Genomic DNA, 18,937 nt, shown 5'->3' with positions numbered 1-18,937 from the left:
AGACTAGCATTTGCGTATTCCCAGAACCGCTATTGCAAGAGCGACCGCTGTGGCATTAACAACCAGCTCTGAATCAGGCCCTTGTTCAGTGTATGGCCAGCGCAGGAGAGGGCGGGTATGCAGACTCAGTGCGGGCACCCTCCTGACTGGCAGCGCAGTAGATTCTGGCTTGGTGCGAGAATCTATTGTGCATGCATGGGTCTCTGGGAAACTGGCGCCCACGCTTTATTACCGGGGACATCTCTACAGCGCATGCGCAAGTCACCCAGAAAATCGCCGCCGCCATTTTCCCTGTATTTTACTGCTCTGCAGCGCTGGCCTGGAGCTGCAGAGCATCACTCTAGAGACAGCGGAGAGGTAAGTATAACTATATATGGGAGCAGGGTGCGTGGTGCCATTGGGCCAGCTGTAGTTCCAGTCTGGCCCTGTCTGCTTGACCCAGCTGAAAATTGGTGTGGAGGAGTCTTTACAAATAAAACTAATTATTAATCCTTTGTGGCCACATGGAGCCATGATGAAGTTCTAAAGATAATCCTATTGCCTTTATTTTATATATATATATATATATATATATATATATATATAATGCAGACAGCCAATCTGTGGGGTGAACCAATATGCCTAAGTAACAGGCTGTATTGCCATGACTACTGGCACAAGCGAAATATATGATATATATATATATATATATATATGTCTATATAATATATACATTAAATAATTTTTCTATAGCTCCACCCCCCCCCCAGTAGCTCCACACACAGTTCCTGAACCTATAGTTCCAGAAAATATATATATAAATAAAAAACAATATTCTTTCTCAACAGGTGACTTTATTGGCAGCAGTTTTAACATGGAAATATATTTATATATTTACATTTCTATGACAACAATAAAAATACTGCACACATGTATAGACATTAAGAGCATACACAATAATAAAAACACGGATTGTCACAGCAGAAACTAATTCTATTTCTGTATCACGGTATTACAATCACACACAAATAAGACAGTTTAGAAACTATTATCCAATGCAATTTACTATCAGGGAAAACTTTTCATTTCTACTACTTATGCATCAGTTACTGTTTGCACAGGGGGTGACCTGTCTGTGGGATCCGATTCCGGCCCTTGTACCTGGGCACATCTGTGAGAGGTGTACCAAAGAGGTTTGAGCAGTGGTTCCGATCCTGCGCCCAGCTCAGATTGGCAAGGTTTTGCTATACAGCGACAAGTAACGGTAACACAACCTGGAGTTCATGGTGCACCATAGGGGGCTGAATGGACTAACATGAACATTTTTGCTGTAATGCTGGAGCAGAGTCTGTAAAACGCAGGTTTTTCCCAGCGCTGGCTGACGAGTTTTCGTCCAGGCTCTCCGACATCTTATCACAGATTATATCTACCAGGCGTTCAAAGACCTGCTTCACCTGTATATTCTCCTTGGCGCTCGCTTCAAAGAATTCAAAGCCTGTGAGAAAAACAAAACAGTGCAATAAATTAAGAGACGATTTCAACAATTCTAACATGGTGCATTGGCTAAAATACCCCCCCCCCCCCTCCACCCCTTATCCCCCTTTCCATTCCTCGGGCTTCAGTTATGTTAGTTTTTAATGTATTTTTGCTCCGGTTAACATTTGTTTTTTTTTAAACAGAATGCTACAAACTAAAACAAAAACACAATTTGGCCACACATGCAGTCCTCTATTAAGGTGGGTACACACTGGACGATCTGTACCGGGCCGACATATTGTACCGTGGGTACAGGTACACATCAGAATGATGTATGGACAACGGAACGATCACTGATTCCGTCCTCCATTAATATGAATGGGGCCGCATGCGATATCGTCAGGTTCGATGTGCGGCACATCAAACCTGATGACGTTGCGTGTGACCGCAGGAGCACACATACACTATGCATGAAATGTCTTTGGACAAATCGCAACGACATCGTCCCGGCATTAGGTTCAAGCTCACTAGTCCTAACTTTCCACTTAGGAACCATGTGGGCACCAAGCTTCCCAGATGTCTCAGAAATGTCATTTGAAACCTATATGTGCTGAATAACAAACCCATAGGGTACAGATGTAAAACCTTCCCAGGAGCACCTGCTGCCTCTGACTCCTCCACAGTCACAATATTATTCTGTATTCTATGCCAAAATGTATCAAACGCTCCTCTAGCGCCTGAGGGGGTCTATTTACTAAACCTTGGATGGAGATCAGGTGGACACAGATAAAGTACCAGCCAACCAACACCTAACTGTCATTTTTCAAACACAGCATGTGACATAGCAGTTAGGAGCCGATCGGCTGATATTTTATCTCCGTTCACTTTACCTCCATCCAAGGCTTAGTAAATACACCCCTCAATCCTGAAATGTCCCCCTCCCCCACACCAGCACCACTCTTCTCAAGGAAACACACATCCTTATTTCACCTCCAATGTCTCTCTCCACTTGCTGCTTGTATCTTTGATCCAAGGCAGCATCTATGGGCACTGCACTCAGGGCCTGATCCAGCTTTGGGAATAGAGTAAGATAAAGCAAGTAACGTGCATCTTGGTAACACCATGCTGCACTGCAGGGGGGCAGATTTAAAATGTGCAGAGAGACTAAAGCTGGCCATACACGCTACAATTATCGGGGCGATCCGCCCGATAACCGCGGATCGCCCCGATAATTGTAGCGTGTGTGCGGGTGATCGAAGGTTAAATATTGCTCAGTCGGGCATGCTGGATTGTCCAGCATGCCCGTCCGATGCGATATTTAGGGGTCTGTTTACTAAGCAGTGTTAGGAGACAGAGTGAAAAGTTATAAGAAAGTGATAAGGTGCCAGCCAATCAGCTCCCAACTGCCATCTCACAGGCTGTGTTTGAAAAATGACAGTTGGTAGCTGATTGGCTGGCACCTTATCACAGACTTATCACTTTCACTCTGTGGGCAGAATTCAATTGATTCCAGCCCCTATCGCGCCTGATGGAGCTATTCAATTCTTGCTCCTGTCGGGCGCGATCAGCTGCCAGCGCTACATTTCAGCTCGCAGCCCCAGGGGGATGAGAGCTGAAATGTGCAAAAGTGACCTGTTTGGGCGCCCAAACATCACTTTTCGCGGTCGCGCCCAGCACTTTGGTCGGGTTTAGCTGCTTTACGCGGCTAAACCTGACTTCTATGGGTGCGATCAGCGCAAAAAACGGCATCAATTGAGTAGCGGCCCGCAATCTCCTGTCACTTTAGACGGGAGATCCGGACCACGTAATCAATTGAATTCAGCCCTGTCTTCTAACACTGCTTAGTAAATAGACCCCTTAGAGGTAAATTGTCAGCCGCATCGGACAGTGTATGCCCAGCCGCGGCCGACAGAAAGACATTTCATGTGTTCCTTCCCATGGAAGAAACCGGGAAATGTCTCCTCCCTCAGGGGCGGAGCACAGATGTCGGCTGGCAGGCTGCCAGATAAAACGTCTCTCGGTCTGACAGGCATTTTATCTGGACGTGTATGCCCAGTTTAAGATTTGGTAGGGGTGTGTCCAAACTGACATCTATATTGCAGTGTAAAAATGAAGCTGTGCAGTATTATTGGGCTACATGCAAAGGCAGCCAGTATTTACCCCACATGCAAAAAAAAAAATTATGTATGTGCACCCCTTGCATTGCAACATGGTTCGTCCAGGTTCACAGTTACTTGCTATATCTTACTCTATTCCCAAAGCTGAATCCGGCCCTCAGATCGCTATTGCTGCCAGGAGGAGTGTGCTTACTATAGAAGCCTCCAGCAGTATATTAATATTTGCATGATGGTATTCCATAGCCGCTTCCTTGCTATACCATCTGGACCTGAATCAGACCCTCAGTCCACATAACAGACTCTGGACCCTCTCACCATAATTATCCCAAGGCTTTTTCTGCAGACTGCAAACCTATTGGAATTTCCGCTCTACAAGCGGAACAAAAATGTGGTCAAGCCTCAAGCAACACTTTCAGAAACTTGTTGCAGATTTTACAACACCATGACATTTTCTAGTAGAAGCCAATGGTCTTCTCTCCACTGCATTCCCAGAAAGGGATCCATTGGATCCCTCCCATTCATAAACTCTGAAGTCACCAAACCGAAAAGGACAACTCTTATTGGGAACGCTGTTGCTTAAATCTACTTGCATATGGCGTCATACCTCTCAACTTTTGGACGAGGGACATTTACACGTGGCCTCGTGGGAAATGTCGTACCCACAAGCCACGCCCCCGTTTTCTGCATGCTGGGGGCTTTCCCAGCTCTCCGGGAGATGCTGAACAGCCTCAAAGCCTCTTCCAGAGCCGGCAAAGTATATTTGGATGACGCGCACATCATTCATTCGCCGCTGATCAGCTATGCAGAGCAACAGTTTGAGAATGTTCTCCCCAACTCCCCCCCCCCCCCCCACCCGCAGCACACTGTGGCCCATGGGTGGGACATCGGGACCAGTGCCTGTAAAACGGGACAGTCCTGCTAAAATCGGGACGGTTGGGAGGTATGAGGCTTTAATAAACGCCGCTATGCATGCGATCAGTGGAGGAGTGCATCTCATTCAAAACGAGGTGCGTGATGCAGCCCGCCCTACAGATCCAGCAACGAGGATTGGAGAGGCAATACTGCTAAACTTGTTACAGGAAGTTGTTGTCCCTACACTGTGTCTGCTATGATTAAACTGCCCATCTCCTGTGGCGCCCCGTGTGGTGCCCTTGTGTTACTACCTTGAATACAGGAGTCCAAGACTTCTGTTATTTATCAAATGATTTAAGATGGATTTTTGTTGTTTTTCTGTTACCAAGTTGTTGTTTTTTTTTAATTGATATTAATATAGGATTTACATTACAAAAACAAAAGGAAAAAATTAACATCAAAGCAATTTGAAATATAAAGACTAGTAATCCATAGGATAATATTCTACTTCTCCCATTAACAGCACACAAAATAAAAAGTTTGCTAAATATTTAATATTGCGCAAAAATCCCTAAAAGCTCTAGCGCATGCATTACACAGAGTGCAGGCACAAAGGCGCTGTTGGGGTGAGACACGCGGCCTTGGAAAAGTGCTGGGAGCTCCTGGTAGGTGGCTAAACCGATGCACAGAGATGGTCCGTCTTATGGGCGTGTTATGAGAGCGTCGTGGGCAGGGCCGCCATCAGGGGGGGTCTGCCGGGCCTGGAGTCCCGGGCACGGAGAAAGCGGGGGCCCGGTGACAGCAGAGCAGAAGATAATAATCGGGCTTTGGCAGCCGGGAAGAAACAGCGCCGCCGATGGTATTTGAAATATGGCACCATCCGCGTGCATTTACTGCTCGCGGACCGGCAGCCAATCAGGAGTGGACGCTCCTGATTGGCTGCTGGTACGTGAGCTGTGATTGGCTCGCGGCCAACGCCATATTTGAAATACCTCCGACAGCGCTGTTTCTCCCTAGCTGCCGTTATATATCTGCACTGTTGTCTCCCGGGCCCGCTGAAGAAACCAGGTAGGAATCGGAGTCCCTGCCCTATGCCCCTCCACCTAGTGCAGCCTGCCTTTCCTACCATAACCCCCTACTCCAGTTAGCCTTCTCTGCCCTGTGCTCCCACCCCCCAGTGCAGCCAGTCTTTCCTGCCCTGTCCCCCCTTCCCAGTCCAGCCTTCCCTGCCCTGTGCCTCCCCCCTAGTACACCTAGCTTTCCCTGCCATGCCCCCCACTAGTCCAGCCAGCTTTCCATGCCCTGTGCGCCCCCCAATTAAGGTCCAACCTTCCTTGCCCTGTGCACCCCCAGTCCATCCTTCTCTGTGCCCTCCAGTCCAGGCTTCCCAGCCGTGTGTCCCCATGTCCATCCTTCATTCCCGACCTCAAACTTTGAGAGTTTTTAAACTAGTTTACTCACCAATTGACGTCCCACCCCCCAGTGTAACTCCACACACATTATACACAGCTCCTCCCACCTCTGCACTATCCCCCAGGGGGGCCCTGCCTATTTTGTCAGTACCGGGCCCCACGATTTCTGATGGCAGCCCTGGTCGTGGGCGTGTCACTGAACTTGTTGCGTACTCAGACCTTCCATGGAGGCCATGCTTAGATAGTAAACCCACACTTGCCGTAGGGCTGTTGCAAGTTTCATTGGTGCTACCGACGTGGCGTCTAAAGATGCACAAGGCGCTATAAAAGAGTCTACGGACTCTGATTATGGGCGTCTCAGCCTTTGGTCATTCATACGCATGGAAGTATCTCAGGGAAGGACTCCGTAGTTGCATTTGCACATAGTGGTAGACAGGCGACCACCAAAAGGCGTAGCCGCTTCTGCGTCCCCATATGAATCAGGCTCAATATATATAATAGATACACAACTGAGGATTCAATTTTAACTGTTAACTAGGATTTATATTTTTGCATTGGAAACTTTTTTTGTATCAATAAGGTGAAAAAAAAAATTAGATCACATCAAGATTTAAAAAAAAAAAAAAAGTAAATGAGTTTTGTGTAATTAAGCCTCATATTCCCGGCTCCATGCAGCTGCAGGCAAGCCACTTGTCCTACTTGTAATTAAACTGTCATTTATACTTAAAGTCATTAATACGAAGATGTATTCCTACGAGAATGGATTTTAAACAAATTCACATGTCAGGAAGAGAGAACATCTTCTATTATCAAGAGGGAAAAGTTTGTTTAGGGAATGTCAAAGATTTTGAAAATTATTATATATATTATATGAAATACAAGTCTTGAATATGTGCAATGCTGCCCCATTGCTTAGAAAATGGATGGTCTGAATTGTGTGTTACTACTTACACTCTAGAACAGAACTAGTTTATACGTTTATAGTACCGGTTCTGCGGGTTTACTGTGGATATTACTCATCAGTGGCATGAATGGTGTTGGTGTCACCCAGTGCGCCAGATAGACCCCCACTCGTGCCTTCAGCAAGTGCGCCCAAAAAATGGGTGTAAGCTCGTGGGTGAGGAGGCGTGCTCTAGTGCCCCCCCCCTCATTTTCATCTCTCTAGGGGCGTGCCCAGGACTACTGGAGATGCCAGGAAGCCCCCAGAGACTCTACCCACACCGCCAGCTCTTTCTCAGTGACCAGAAACTGGACGCTGTACAATAATGTCACAGTACAGTGCCCGGATTCTGGTCACTAAGAAGGAGCCAGCATTTTGGTGTCATTCCCTCGGTTGGTGACAACCGGTTTGTGCTGCACCCCCCACCCACCTACAGTAGTGACGCCACTGGTCCTTATTGATCGATTTGCATGTATATATATTTTTGTAGAATTATAATGTAAATCTATGATGGATTAAGACTGCCAAGCGTAATACTAAAACTTAGTGGTCTAAAGGAACATGGATGGGTCAGAGGCCCGGGCGACGAGTGGGGTGGAGCCTGTACACTTTCCATGGTCCTATCTGGGGGCCCAGACTGCAGAGGAACCACAATGAGGCTTATCCAAGATCCCATATGCTTGGCCGCGTCCTCTAATACCGATGCCTGATAGATCTCCCGGTGGCCCTGATCTGTGGTGACACAACCAGGTCATAAGCAATAATAAAATAAAATAGTGTCAATTGGCCGGTATAACTGAGACGCTGGAGCCGTGTTTCCTGCATACAGGATTGCAGACGGTGGCTGGTACAAGTTTTTCTCCCCACTCCCCGTTACCTCCCATGAAACGGCAGCAGCACATTGCTGCTGTGACGTATGCGCAGTTGCCCGATAATTCACCATAGAGTACGACTCTGAATCAGGACCAATGTTCCTTCTCATGTGCAAATGAAAGTAGCACAAAAACTATTTCTCAATACGTCCACAAACTCATAATATATTCATGCGCAATGGACCACCCTCAGAGATGAATTTAAAGTCAGCCAATAAGAAGCAGTTAGCTGGTGCTAGCGACCATGATCGTCTGTGTATTTGCATCAATCCTCAGGCACCCATAATTGATGCGTATTTGCCATAGGCGTAATAATAATGGGTGCGCCATCGGAAGAGGCGGTACCCGCTTGCTGGCACAAGGTCAGATGTGGGGGTAGACCCGCTGCTCATAGAAGGGGGCATGCTGTACATAGACCCCCTCGGGCTTTAATAAGTCTCTGGTTTATGCCCCTCTTACTGTACTCAGCCTAGGATTGACCGCCCCTTTCCTCCCCCGTCCTCCCTTGCTATACAAATGGGTGCATCACCAACTTTGCATCAGGCCTGAAATATGCATTGTACATGGATGTAATAATTGCTACCATACAAACATGCATAGATCAATTCAGGTGGGCGGGGGCACCCAGGCACGTGCCCCCCTGTCACTTAGCAGAAGAAATTTTTTTTAACGGTTACTGTAGCTGCACCGCTGCCACCGTGCAGCTACTATGATTGATCTGCCCACCTGCCAGCGCCGTTGAAAGTTTATAAGGTTTTTATTTTTTAAGACCTGGCACGCATGACGTCACACGGTGTCGCTGAAAGAGAGGAGCCGCGTCGTGTGAGCAGCAGCAAGAAGGTAAGTGTGGGGGCTGCTGTGGCTGGGGACACAGAAGTGGGGCTATTGGGGACACAGAAGAGGGGCTGTCTGGGGCTGGGAACACAGAAGGGGTGCTTTTGGGGACACAAGAGGGGCTGTCTGGGGCTGGAGACACAGATGGGTGGCTACTGGAGACACCAGAGGGGCTGCTGGAGCTGGAGACACAGAAGAGGTGCTACTCGGGACAGAGAGGGGGGCTGCTGGAGACACAGAAGGGGAGCTGCTGGGGCTGTAGACACAAAAGAGGGGATATTCAGGACACAAAAGGAGGGCAGCTGGGGACACAGAAGGGGGTCTGCTAGGGATAGGACACAGAATGGGGGCTGCTGGAGACACAGAAGGGGGCTACTGGGGCTGGAGACACAGAAGGGGGCTGCTGGGGCTGAATACACAGAAGGGGTGCTGGCTGGAACTGGGGAGACACTGCAGGGCTTGAGGTGCAGAAACACAGAGAGGGGAGCTGCCTACTTTGCAAGTGATGAGCTCCACAATTTCTGCTGGTAGAAACTGTTATAAGCGGACACTTATAACACAATAGGAGGGGGGATAGGCTCCATGTGGCTTGGTGGGGGCCCCCACAACTTAGTTGCCCCAGGACCCCCGCAAGTCTTATCCGGCCCTGAATGAGATACAGCTACAGTATTGAGGAGGCAATCAGGGATATATGCAGGGAGAACTAATTGAGACAGCCATGTGGGAGGCAATCGGAGATACACAATGGCAATGAGACAACAATGGGGGGGCAATGAGACAGCTATGGAGGGGGCAGTAATATAGATATGAGCACGGAGACCGCAATGAGAGAGATCCATGCATTCTATGCTTTATGTTGGCTGGCAGTTGCAGATTCAGGGCGAGTGATCTAAAATATTTAACACTTTTAAATGCAGGTATTTATTCCCTTTACCTTTTCCAGACAGCTCTGAAACTTTCCAAGATTTAGACAACTACTAACGGAGCTTAGAGCACCAGCTGACGGGTAGGACTTAAATTGTCTTGGCCTTGGTTATCGTAAGTGCTCCATGCCCTCAGCGTGATGAAAACGAGGACGTGGCTCATGGGTACTGCACTCCCTATGAGGCCACACCCCTTACTATGAGGCCACACCCACTTTTCCAGGAACTTGCACGCCTTCGGGGAGCAAACTATCCCCTGCCCCACACCTTCCCCTATCGTGGTGCTGCTCCCCCTGCCATTTTATTCAACTTGGGTAGCCCAGTTGGTGTCATGGTTAGCATTACTACCTCACAGAACTGAGGTCTTGGGTTCGATTCCCACCATGGCCTAACTGTGTGGAGTTTGTATGTTCTCCTCATGCTTGCGTGGGTTAACTCCCACAATCCAAAAACATACTGATAGGTAAAATGGCTTTTGAAAACCTGTAGTGGTAATCTAAACTGCCAGCACCAGAAGCATGCAATAGTAGGTATTGAGCATGTGTCCTATATAACTGACTGTTCAGGCAACTCGAATGGGGCATGGGAGTATTTTAGCACAGAGTCAATTGAGTCCCTATATCAAAGGGATATCTTAATGTGAGCAACACAGCTGAAGATGGAAGGTGTTACAGCTATATAATGAAAGGACGTTTATATGCGTCTCCCACACTCTGGACCTCATTCAGAGTCGATCGAAGCGGCCGCACGGTCGTACGGAAAAAGGGGCCGGATATGCAAATGATTCCCTCGCAAGTTGCGTCCCTAAGTTCGGATTGGTAGCTGGCCGACCAAGGGGAGGAAGCGGACGGAATTCAAAAAAATACGCCCCCTTCTCGTACGCATTGCACGTCATCTCCGGGCATATAAGGATTAATCGAGACCATCGGAACTGGTCGTAGAGCTTAAGGTTGGCCATACCCTCTCTTAAGCTCTACGATCATGTCAGTGTAAAAACCTCCCATGTCAAATGTGCCATGACACTACTTTGTTAATTATGCACTCCCATAAACCGTATGCACTCCCATAAAATGCCGTTCGCATAATTAGGCACGTCTGCGTTCGGATCTCCACTCCCTCGTTTTCAAGCACCTTCCCCTGTTACCACCCACAAACGCCTCAATCTGTCACTCAAACTACCGACCTGGCTGTGTTCAAGGAGAGAGAAATTTCTGATTGTAATAGCTAGTTTGCGCACGCGCATTGCGAACTTTACGCATGCGCAGTATAGCGAACATCGGTGGCGTACGACCGTGCGGCCGCTTCGACCGACTCTGAATGAGGTCCTCTGTCCTGTATATGCTAATTATATCTTGGCGGGTGCATCCTGCAGGCTGAGTAATCTAATGTCATTATTCAGAGCCAATTAGCATCACGCAGTATAAACTGGAAATGTAAGTTTTACATTTACCTACAGTTTAAGGCGGTCACAAAAACTTCTCAAGAGCACAGAGTATGCTGCTGCCAGCAGTGGCGTGACTAGGGCAGGGCGGGCGGGGTTCGTGCCATGGGCGCCGTTGGATCGGCGGCGCGGGGGGGGGCGCCGCCGGCCACGGTACCGGCCCGCCCGCCCTAGTTAGCCAGTGTAGCGCCGACCGCAATGAGTGCGGTCAGCGCTACACATTTACACAGGACCGGCGCTAGGCTTCCAGCGCCGGTCCTGTGCTGCACGCCTGAGCCCGTTCCCTCCCCCTGAGCGCTTGCCCAATAGCGCCAGGAGGCGGGCTCAGGCTGTGCATAACACACGCATCACCGCCACCGCTGGCGGCGATGCGTGTGTTAAACAGCAGCCAATGAGAGTCAGATAGACTCTCATTGACTGCTGCAGCACCCACTGCAAGAGCCGGACTTCCGTCCGGCTCCTGCAGTGGGTAATGGGACTGATGTCATGACGTCTGTCCCATAATGCTGAGCGCGCCCGGGCGGGAGCGGCGTCGCGACCAGGACCAGCGTCGCGACCAGGAGCAGAGATTCAGGTAAGTATATTTTTATAGATATATATATATATATATATTTTTTTTTAACCTATCTGCACAACGGGGGAGGGGGGTGGCTACTACTGGGGGGACCTCTACTGGGGGAGGGCTGGCTACTACTGGGGGGGACCTCTACTGGGGGAGGGGTGGCTACTACTGGGGGCACCATTGGGAGGACCTACTCTACTGGGGACTACTACTTGGGGGGGAACTACCACTGCACTCGGGGGACCACTACTGGGGGCAATAATAGGAAGGGCCACTACAGGGGGCACTGGATAGGGGGGATCACTACAGGGTGCCTGCATAAGGGGACCACTACTGGGAAAACTGCATGGGGGGGACTACTACTGGGGGCACCATATAAAGGGCACTGCATAAGGGGATACTGCTACTGGGCACACTGCATTGTGGGGACTGCTACTGGGGGCACTGCATAAGGGGGAACACTACATGGGGCACTGCATTTGGGGGGCCACTACTGGGGGTACTGAGTAAGGGGAACTAATTGGGGGCTGTATAAGGGGGACCACTACTGGGGATACTGTATAAGGGGCACTACTATGGGCTTGCATAAGAGGAACCACAACTGCATACTGGGGGTACTGTATAAGGGGTACTACTGGGGTTAAGGTGCATATGGATAGGAATGTTCAGCGTGAAAATAAAGGGGTGTGTCATGTTGACACGCCCCTTTTTAAGCGTCCACGCCCATTTTTTTTCGGCGCGCGCACATATCGGTATGTTAAGGGGGGGGGGCGCTCCGTTTTCAAGTTTGCCCTGGGCTCCAAATACCCTAGTTACGCCACTGGCTGCCAGCATATGGGATGTATTTACCTACTCTCCTGGGATATCTTGGGGACTCCATATTATCAGGGGGAGAGTACCAGCCAGAGTCTGGGCATCATGATGCAAATACTATTATCTCCCAGAGGGATCCTCTGGAAAGTAGGTATGATATGGGATGGTAACAAAGGTTGGACGGAAGAATACATCATATAGAGGTGTGTTAGAATCTACAGTCCATGCTCCAGTCTGGCAAGAGTCTCACTACTCGGTGCACAGCGCTGGATCAGGGCTCACTACCGCCCGGCCCCCGAGTGTCTGGAAAATAGAGAGCTGCCCAGACGCTTCGGGCGGCTGTGAGCACTACTGGCAGCAGGCACCCTGCAGTGTGTGCATCTGATACATTTAAGCCCTGTGACGCCTAACGTGAAATACACCTGATCACCTATTTTTTAGCAATGGGGCCCACAGAAATGGCAGAAAGTATTGTGGGAGAGGATCGATCCATATCTTGGAACTCAGGAGCTGATTCAGACCCGCTCACTAGGATGCGTTCGCTCGTAGCTGGCCGATTGTCACTTTCTGCGCATGTGTACGCATCGTAATGCGCATCCGGGAACGCTTCCCGATCTCTCGTCCAGCATAGACAGCCCGGCTGACTGAGTGACAGGAGAAGCCGTTTGCGGGTGGTGACAGGGGCTGGCCGCTAGAAACGGTGGAGTGGAGGTGCGAACGCAGGCGTGCCGGAGTGTCCCAATGCCGTTTCAGAGGCGTGCATAATTAACAGGCAGCGTCATAGTACGTCACCTGGTTGAAATACACACTGAAGTGATCGCAGTGCTTACGGCAGGGTATAGTCAACCTCAAGCGCTGCGATTGCATCCGATGGTGCTCGATGTACCAATGGTTTTACACACTTCCAGGAAATTACGTGCACAAGTGGGCGTCTTATGAATGGCTGGTGAGCGTCTGCATACACAAAGTGATTGCACGCCAAGACATAGTGGGCATGCTAATGCCTTGCCGTGCGATCGCCTGCCTTGCTGGGCGTGTGCGCAGGATTTGCATACGCTGGGTGCGATCGAATGCATCTAGCGAGCAGGTCTGAATGAGCTCCTCAGCATTTAACTGACTAGCCACACCTCCAGCCTTGGCTTATTTCATTGGGGAGGAGGTCATCTTGCCACTTGGCAACCATGTTGAATTTTCGTCACTAACTTATTGCATTTTCCATTTAGTACATCCCGGTCTTAGGGCCTGATTCAGAGCCGGACGCTCTGAAATAGCGCTCGCTCTGAAAATCAGGGTGATTTTGTTTCGTTTTTTGTGCGGCCCCCTGGCCGCTCGCTTAGCTGTGGGTGACCACCCACATCTATAGCGAGCGGCCAGGTGATGGTCGCGACCATCGGGGCTTGCGACTAGACCCTTGTAGTAGGGTCTCTTTCCCGCAAGCCCCAGTGAGCTTTCGGCTTTGGTGCGAGACCCGTAGCGACGGAGCGCCCGCCGCTAGCCGGGTCTCGCGCATGCGCGCGTCGGAGCCGGCTCCGGCGTGTGCATGCGCTGTGGCCAAACATCGACCCGCTCTTGAGCGCATAGCGCTTGCGAGCAGGTCTGAATCAGGCCCATGGTCTTATGGTAAGTACCTGGGCTTTGCTGTGCTGTGAGATGTGTGTCTGACACTGTGGGTCAATGGTGTAGAAGCTAGCGTGGTTCTGATGGACATACAGCAATTCTGCACTATTACAATGTAGAATGATGACTCAGGATATTCTATAGAGCAGAAAGACAATGTACATAATCAGCTGGAATGGTAACAAAGAGAATCCCAGCTTTCAGCTGACACTGTACTTGTACAGTCTTTACCCAGCCATCAACTGCCATTGTCTTCTATTGCTGATTTGACCTGCAGGGTGATGGGCAGAGATTGGGGTGACGTGGAGTAGGGACACTTGTATCATCCCTGTAATGAGCATACTGAAAGGAGAGCAATCACAGCAAGATTCAGTCAGGCACCACAGGAGTTATGTTGTCCTCGCTCTTAAATCTTACATTTTCTTTGAGCGATGAGAAGTTTAGTGTATAGAAATAGATAGCCGTGCTGGCTTAGACCGGTAGACATTAATAGCAAGTACTGATATGTTATGCTCACATGCAGATATCGCTTTGGGGTTTACTTCTCATATTAAATGCATAAGAGTCACACAAAACTTAACACAAATGGTCAACTTGGGTAGCCCAGTTGGTGTCATGGTTAGCATTACTACCTCACAGAACTGAGGTCTTGGGTTCGATTCCCACCATGGCCTAACTGTGTGGAGTTTGTATGTTCTCCTCATGCTTGCGTGGGTTAACTCCCACAATCCAAAAACATACTGATAGGTAAAATGGCTTTTGAAAAAAATAAATAAATAAATTACCCCGTAGGCAATATAGATTGTTCCACTGGGGCAGGGACTGATGTGAATGGGCAAATATTCTCTGTACAGCGCTGTGGAAAATGTACATACATGAAGCATGAGCTAAAGCATAGCCAGGGACCTGAACCCGACTTTCCATTTCATCTGTGTTTAAAGTGTCACCAGGTATTTGCTCTAGCTCCTTCCAAAGTTACGAAAACATACTTCACAAGTAATTATAAAGGTCTAATGGGTCCATTGGGTATTTTCACCATAAAAAGGGCTTCACCCTATACATGAAGGGCTAGCTCCCAGGGACGTACCTACCCCTTGGCCAGGATGGCTCTCACCAGGTTCACCGGCCGAGTGGGGGGGATCGCTGTCCGGCGGTGCCACCTGGGCCAGGGGGTAGAATCAGGACGGGACTGAGTCCCGAGCCCCCCCCCTCGCTCCTATCCAGTGCAGATGCTAGGGTTAAAGGCACACGTCTCTCATCGCTGCACTGAGGAGCCGGCCACAGCTGCAGTCCAAGAGATGTAAGTATCTCTGGACTGCGGGGGCTGGACGCGGGGGAGACAAAAAGAGGGCTGACTGATTAAACATATTGGGGTTGGCTTGGTAAACATAAGTGGATGCAGGAGACAAAAGCTGGCTGATGATAAAAAAAGAGGGTGCCGGCTGATGAGGCAAAAGGGGCTGCCGGCTGATGAGGCAAAAGGGGCTGCCGGCTGATGAGGCAAAAGGGGCTTCCGGCTGATGAGGCAAGAGGGGCTGCCGGCTGATGAGGCAAGAGGGGCTGCCGGCTGATGAGGCAAGAGGGGCTGCCGGCTGATGAGGCAAAAGGGGCTGCCGGCTGATGAGGCAAAAGGGGCTGCCGGCTGATGAGGCAAAAGGGGCTGCCGGCTGATGAGGCAAAAGGGGCTGCCGGCTGATGAGGCAAAAGGGGCTGCCGGCTTATGAGGCAAAAGGGGCTGCCGGCTGATGAGGCAGAAAAAGGAAAAGGTTATTTTTTTATAATTATTATATTTATTTTAAGTACTGAGTGTAATTATTCAGAAAATATGGTGGGGGCACCTGTCCATTACTTTGCCAGGGACACTTGAACCCCTAGATACACCCCTGCTAGCACCCAATGGCGGAATTATTCAAAAACGACACTGACAAAAACGATGACATGCAAGGAACTCTTCTACTTCAGGATGGCGATAACAGAAGAAAATGAGTTAAATGATTTTTTCTCAGAATTTTTTTATTTTTTTTGCAATAACCAATATTCTTGGGAAAAAAATGTTTATTTGTAACTAGTTTTTTGTTCGCTATATAGAACTGAAAGACAAAATGTAGGATTTTAGTTGCAATGCCCATGTGGTAACTGGCTAGCTGGGTTCTGCATGCGCATATTCCTGGAGACTGCTAACTTTTCACACCTCCTGGTGGAATGTACTAAGCATGAAAATACAGTTTTCAGAGTTTTGCCCACATTTCCATATGTACCAAGCTGCATAGACCCGATGGTTTGTGCTCCTCGATGGCCACCGCTGCGAGGGTAAAAGCGGGCCGTGGGGTAATTAAAAACAAGGGGCAGGGCTTAGCAGACACATCGGCTCCCACTTGTCCATCGATGGCTATGAACCATTGGCTCTCTTCCATCGATGGTAAAAGCATTCGACATAAGCTTAAAAACCATTGATGATTTAGATTGATCGATGGTCGATGGCAATCCCTACAAAGGACAGCTCTTATCGGGAGAGCTGTCCTTTGCAATTTTAATCGCATTTCTAGGTACATACCAGCGGAATGTATGCAATGGTTAATACATCCCACCCTCCACGTCAGTATTACAAAGGCAGTGGGATATCTGAGGTTTTTCATTACTCTTAGCATTATTAATAAATGATAGTGTCGTGATTGTATGACGTCAATAGAAAAATCAGTCCTAATACCGTATATTAAGCTTCCTCAAATAATATTATATTATTATAAATACAGTACACATTTATATTTATATTCTGGAGAGAATCCTGTTAAACATTATTATACTATAAAGATGCAAATTATATATATTATGTGATGTAGTCAGCATCCCACCACCAAGCTTAGCATTTATACACGGACACCACAAAGCAACACATATACAGCTATCCAGGCATCCACCTTTGTTACACGGCGCAGAGGTGAACGGTGTAAAGTAAGTCAGTCAGATTCATTATACTGCTGCCTGCTGCGGGCCCCTTCCTTGCAGCAGGCCCCGGTTGGTGCAATGTACCGGCTGCACCGCCGCTAGTTCCACCTATGACCCAGCTGCCCTATTCCTGTCTCGTAGCACAGCACCCGTCACCCAGCAGCACAGATCACAAAGGCAGCCAACAACACCCATCACCCTGTCCCACACAGCAATCCTCATCCAGCACCCCTCACCAGTGCCGGATTAAGGCTTGTGGGGCCCCCCTTCAAGCCACACAGAGCCCAGCCCAGCCATGCCCCCAGTAGCAGTCTCCCCTCAACAGTAGTCCCCCTAGTAGTAATCACCCTCTATGCTGTGTCCCCCAGTAGTGGTCGCAGCAGTGTGCATTGCCCCCAGTAGTATCCCCAGCAGTGCCCCTAGTAGTACCCCCATCAGGGTCCCTAGTAATAGTCCAATCCCCCCCAGCAGTGCCCCTGGTAGTACCCCCAGAAGTCCCTAGTAGTAGTCCTTCCCCCCCCAGCAGTGCCCCTAGTAGTACCCCCATAAGTCCCTAGTAGTAGTCCTTCCCCCCCCACAGCAGTGCCTCTAGTAGTAGTCATCCTTTCCCCCCCACACAGCAGTCCCGCTAGTAGTAGTAATCCTTTCCCCCCCAGCAGTGCCCCTAGTAGTAGTCGTCCCCCCCACACAGCAGTGCCCCTAGTAGTATTTCCCCCCTCCCACAGCAGTGCCCCTAGTAGTACTTCCCCCCCCCCCACAGCAGTGCCCCTAGTAGTATTTCCCCCCTCCCACAGCAGTGCCCCTAGTAGTACTTCCCCCCCCCACAGCAGTGCCCCTAGTAGTACTTCCCCCCCCAGCAGTGCCCCTAGTAGTTAGTAGTACTTCCCCCCACAGCAGTGCCCCTAGTAGTAGTCGTCCCCCCCCACACAGTAGTGCCCCTAGTAGTATTTCCCCCTCCCACAGCAGTGCCCCTAGTAGTACTTCCCCCCCAACAGTGCCCCTAGTAGTACTTCCCCCCCACAGCAGTGCCCCTAGTAGTACTTCCCCCCACAGCAGTGCCCCTAGTAGTAGTCGTCCCCCCCCACACAGTAGTGCCCCTAGTAGTATTTCCCCCCTCCCACAGCAGTGCCCCTAGTAGTACTTCCCCCCCCAACAGTGCCCCTAGTAGTACTTCCCCCCCACAGCAGTGCCCCTAGTAGTACTTCCCCCCCCACAGCAGTGCCCCTAGTAGTACTTCCCCCCCCAACACAGCAGTGCCCCTAGTAGTAGTCCAAATGCAGCAGTGCCCTTAGGAGTAGTTGTCCCCACCCCCAGACACACACACTGAAAAAAAAAAAAAAATTCTCCACTTACCTTAAGCCCCGCTCCGGCATCTGCTCTTCCGTCCGGCGTCCTCCCAGGCCGGCCCGCTCTGCATGATGGGAGAGACGTCATCGTCTCTCCCATCAGCCATTGCGGGAGCCGGAAGACGGAGGCTCCGGCAGTGGGCCGCAGCGCAGCAGCCGATGAGAGTCTGTGTGACTCTCATCAGCTACTAAAACAAACACACAGCTGCCGGCGCCGGCGGCTGTGTGTTTGTGCTGTGTAGTGTGGACGGCCCCTCCCTTAATCCGGCCCTGCCCCTCACCCAGCACAGCACACCTCCTAGAGAATCCCTTTGCCCTCACTCAGCAGCACAGATCCCAGCCACACCAATCTCCCCTCTCCCAGCCAGAACACAGCACCAGCACCCCTCACTACACGCTGCGCTGACTTTTAATCAAATTATTTTTATAACGCAGTCACTTTTTAAAACTGGCTGCCTGGCTGCTTGTGCATCCGATCACAGCCGCCTAACCATTAGCAGAGCCCCGCCGTCCAGGCCCTGTTCCTGCAACCACCACTGGCTGTTTCACCGCTGCCTGCTCACTGTTTGATGCTGCCAGGCCCGATCAGAGCTCAGCTGACAGCTCCGATCAGGCCTGGCAGCAGCAAACAGAGGACGCTGCGCAGCCGCAATAGCAGCTGCCCCAGCCGTCAGCAGGTGCCCCGTCCCTCAGTGCCTCCCCCAAACCTCCGCCGACCACCGGCCCTAGGCTGGCTTGGATGCCCCTAGGCATTTGCTTTGTTTGCCTATGCCTAAGGCCGGCTTTGCTCTCCAAACACACAGAGAG

The 18,937-nt window shown here is 50.1% G+C and overlaps 1 protein-coding gene across 1 annotated transcript in view; it reads right to left on the bottom strand.

Annotated features, from left to right (window-relative positions):
• Positions 1-813: 813 nt before the first annotated feature.
• RAB3B (RAB3B, member RAS oncogene family) overlaps positions 814-18,937 on the bottom strand; it is a 127,412-nt gene continuing 109,288 nt past the window's right edge. The window contains exon 5 of the mRNA XM_088458277.1: positions 814-1,474. Within this exon, the coding sequence (XP_088314403.1) occupies positions 1,290-1,474 (185 nt within the window). The 3' untranslated portion in view covers positions 814-1,289. The remainder of the gene's footprint in view (positions 1,475-18,937) is intronic.

Source organism: Taudactylus pleione, unplaced genomic scaffold, assembly GCF_031769625.1.
Source record: "Taudactylus pleione unplaced genomic scaffold, aTauple2 ptg000824l, whole genome shotgun sequence".
In the NCBI taxonomy this organism is placed as follows: Eukaryota; Metazoa; Chordata; class Amphibia; order Anura; family Myobatrachidae; genus Taudactylus; species Taudactylus pleione.
The sequence above is the reverse complement of the archived record's forward strand: the minus strand, read 5'-3'. Positions and strand labels throughout refer to the sequence as shown.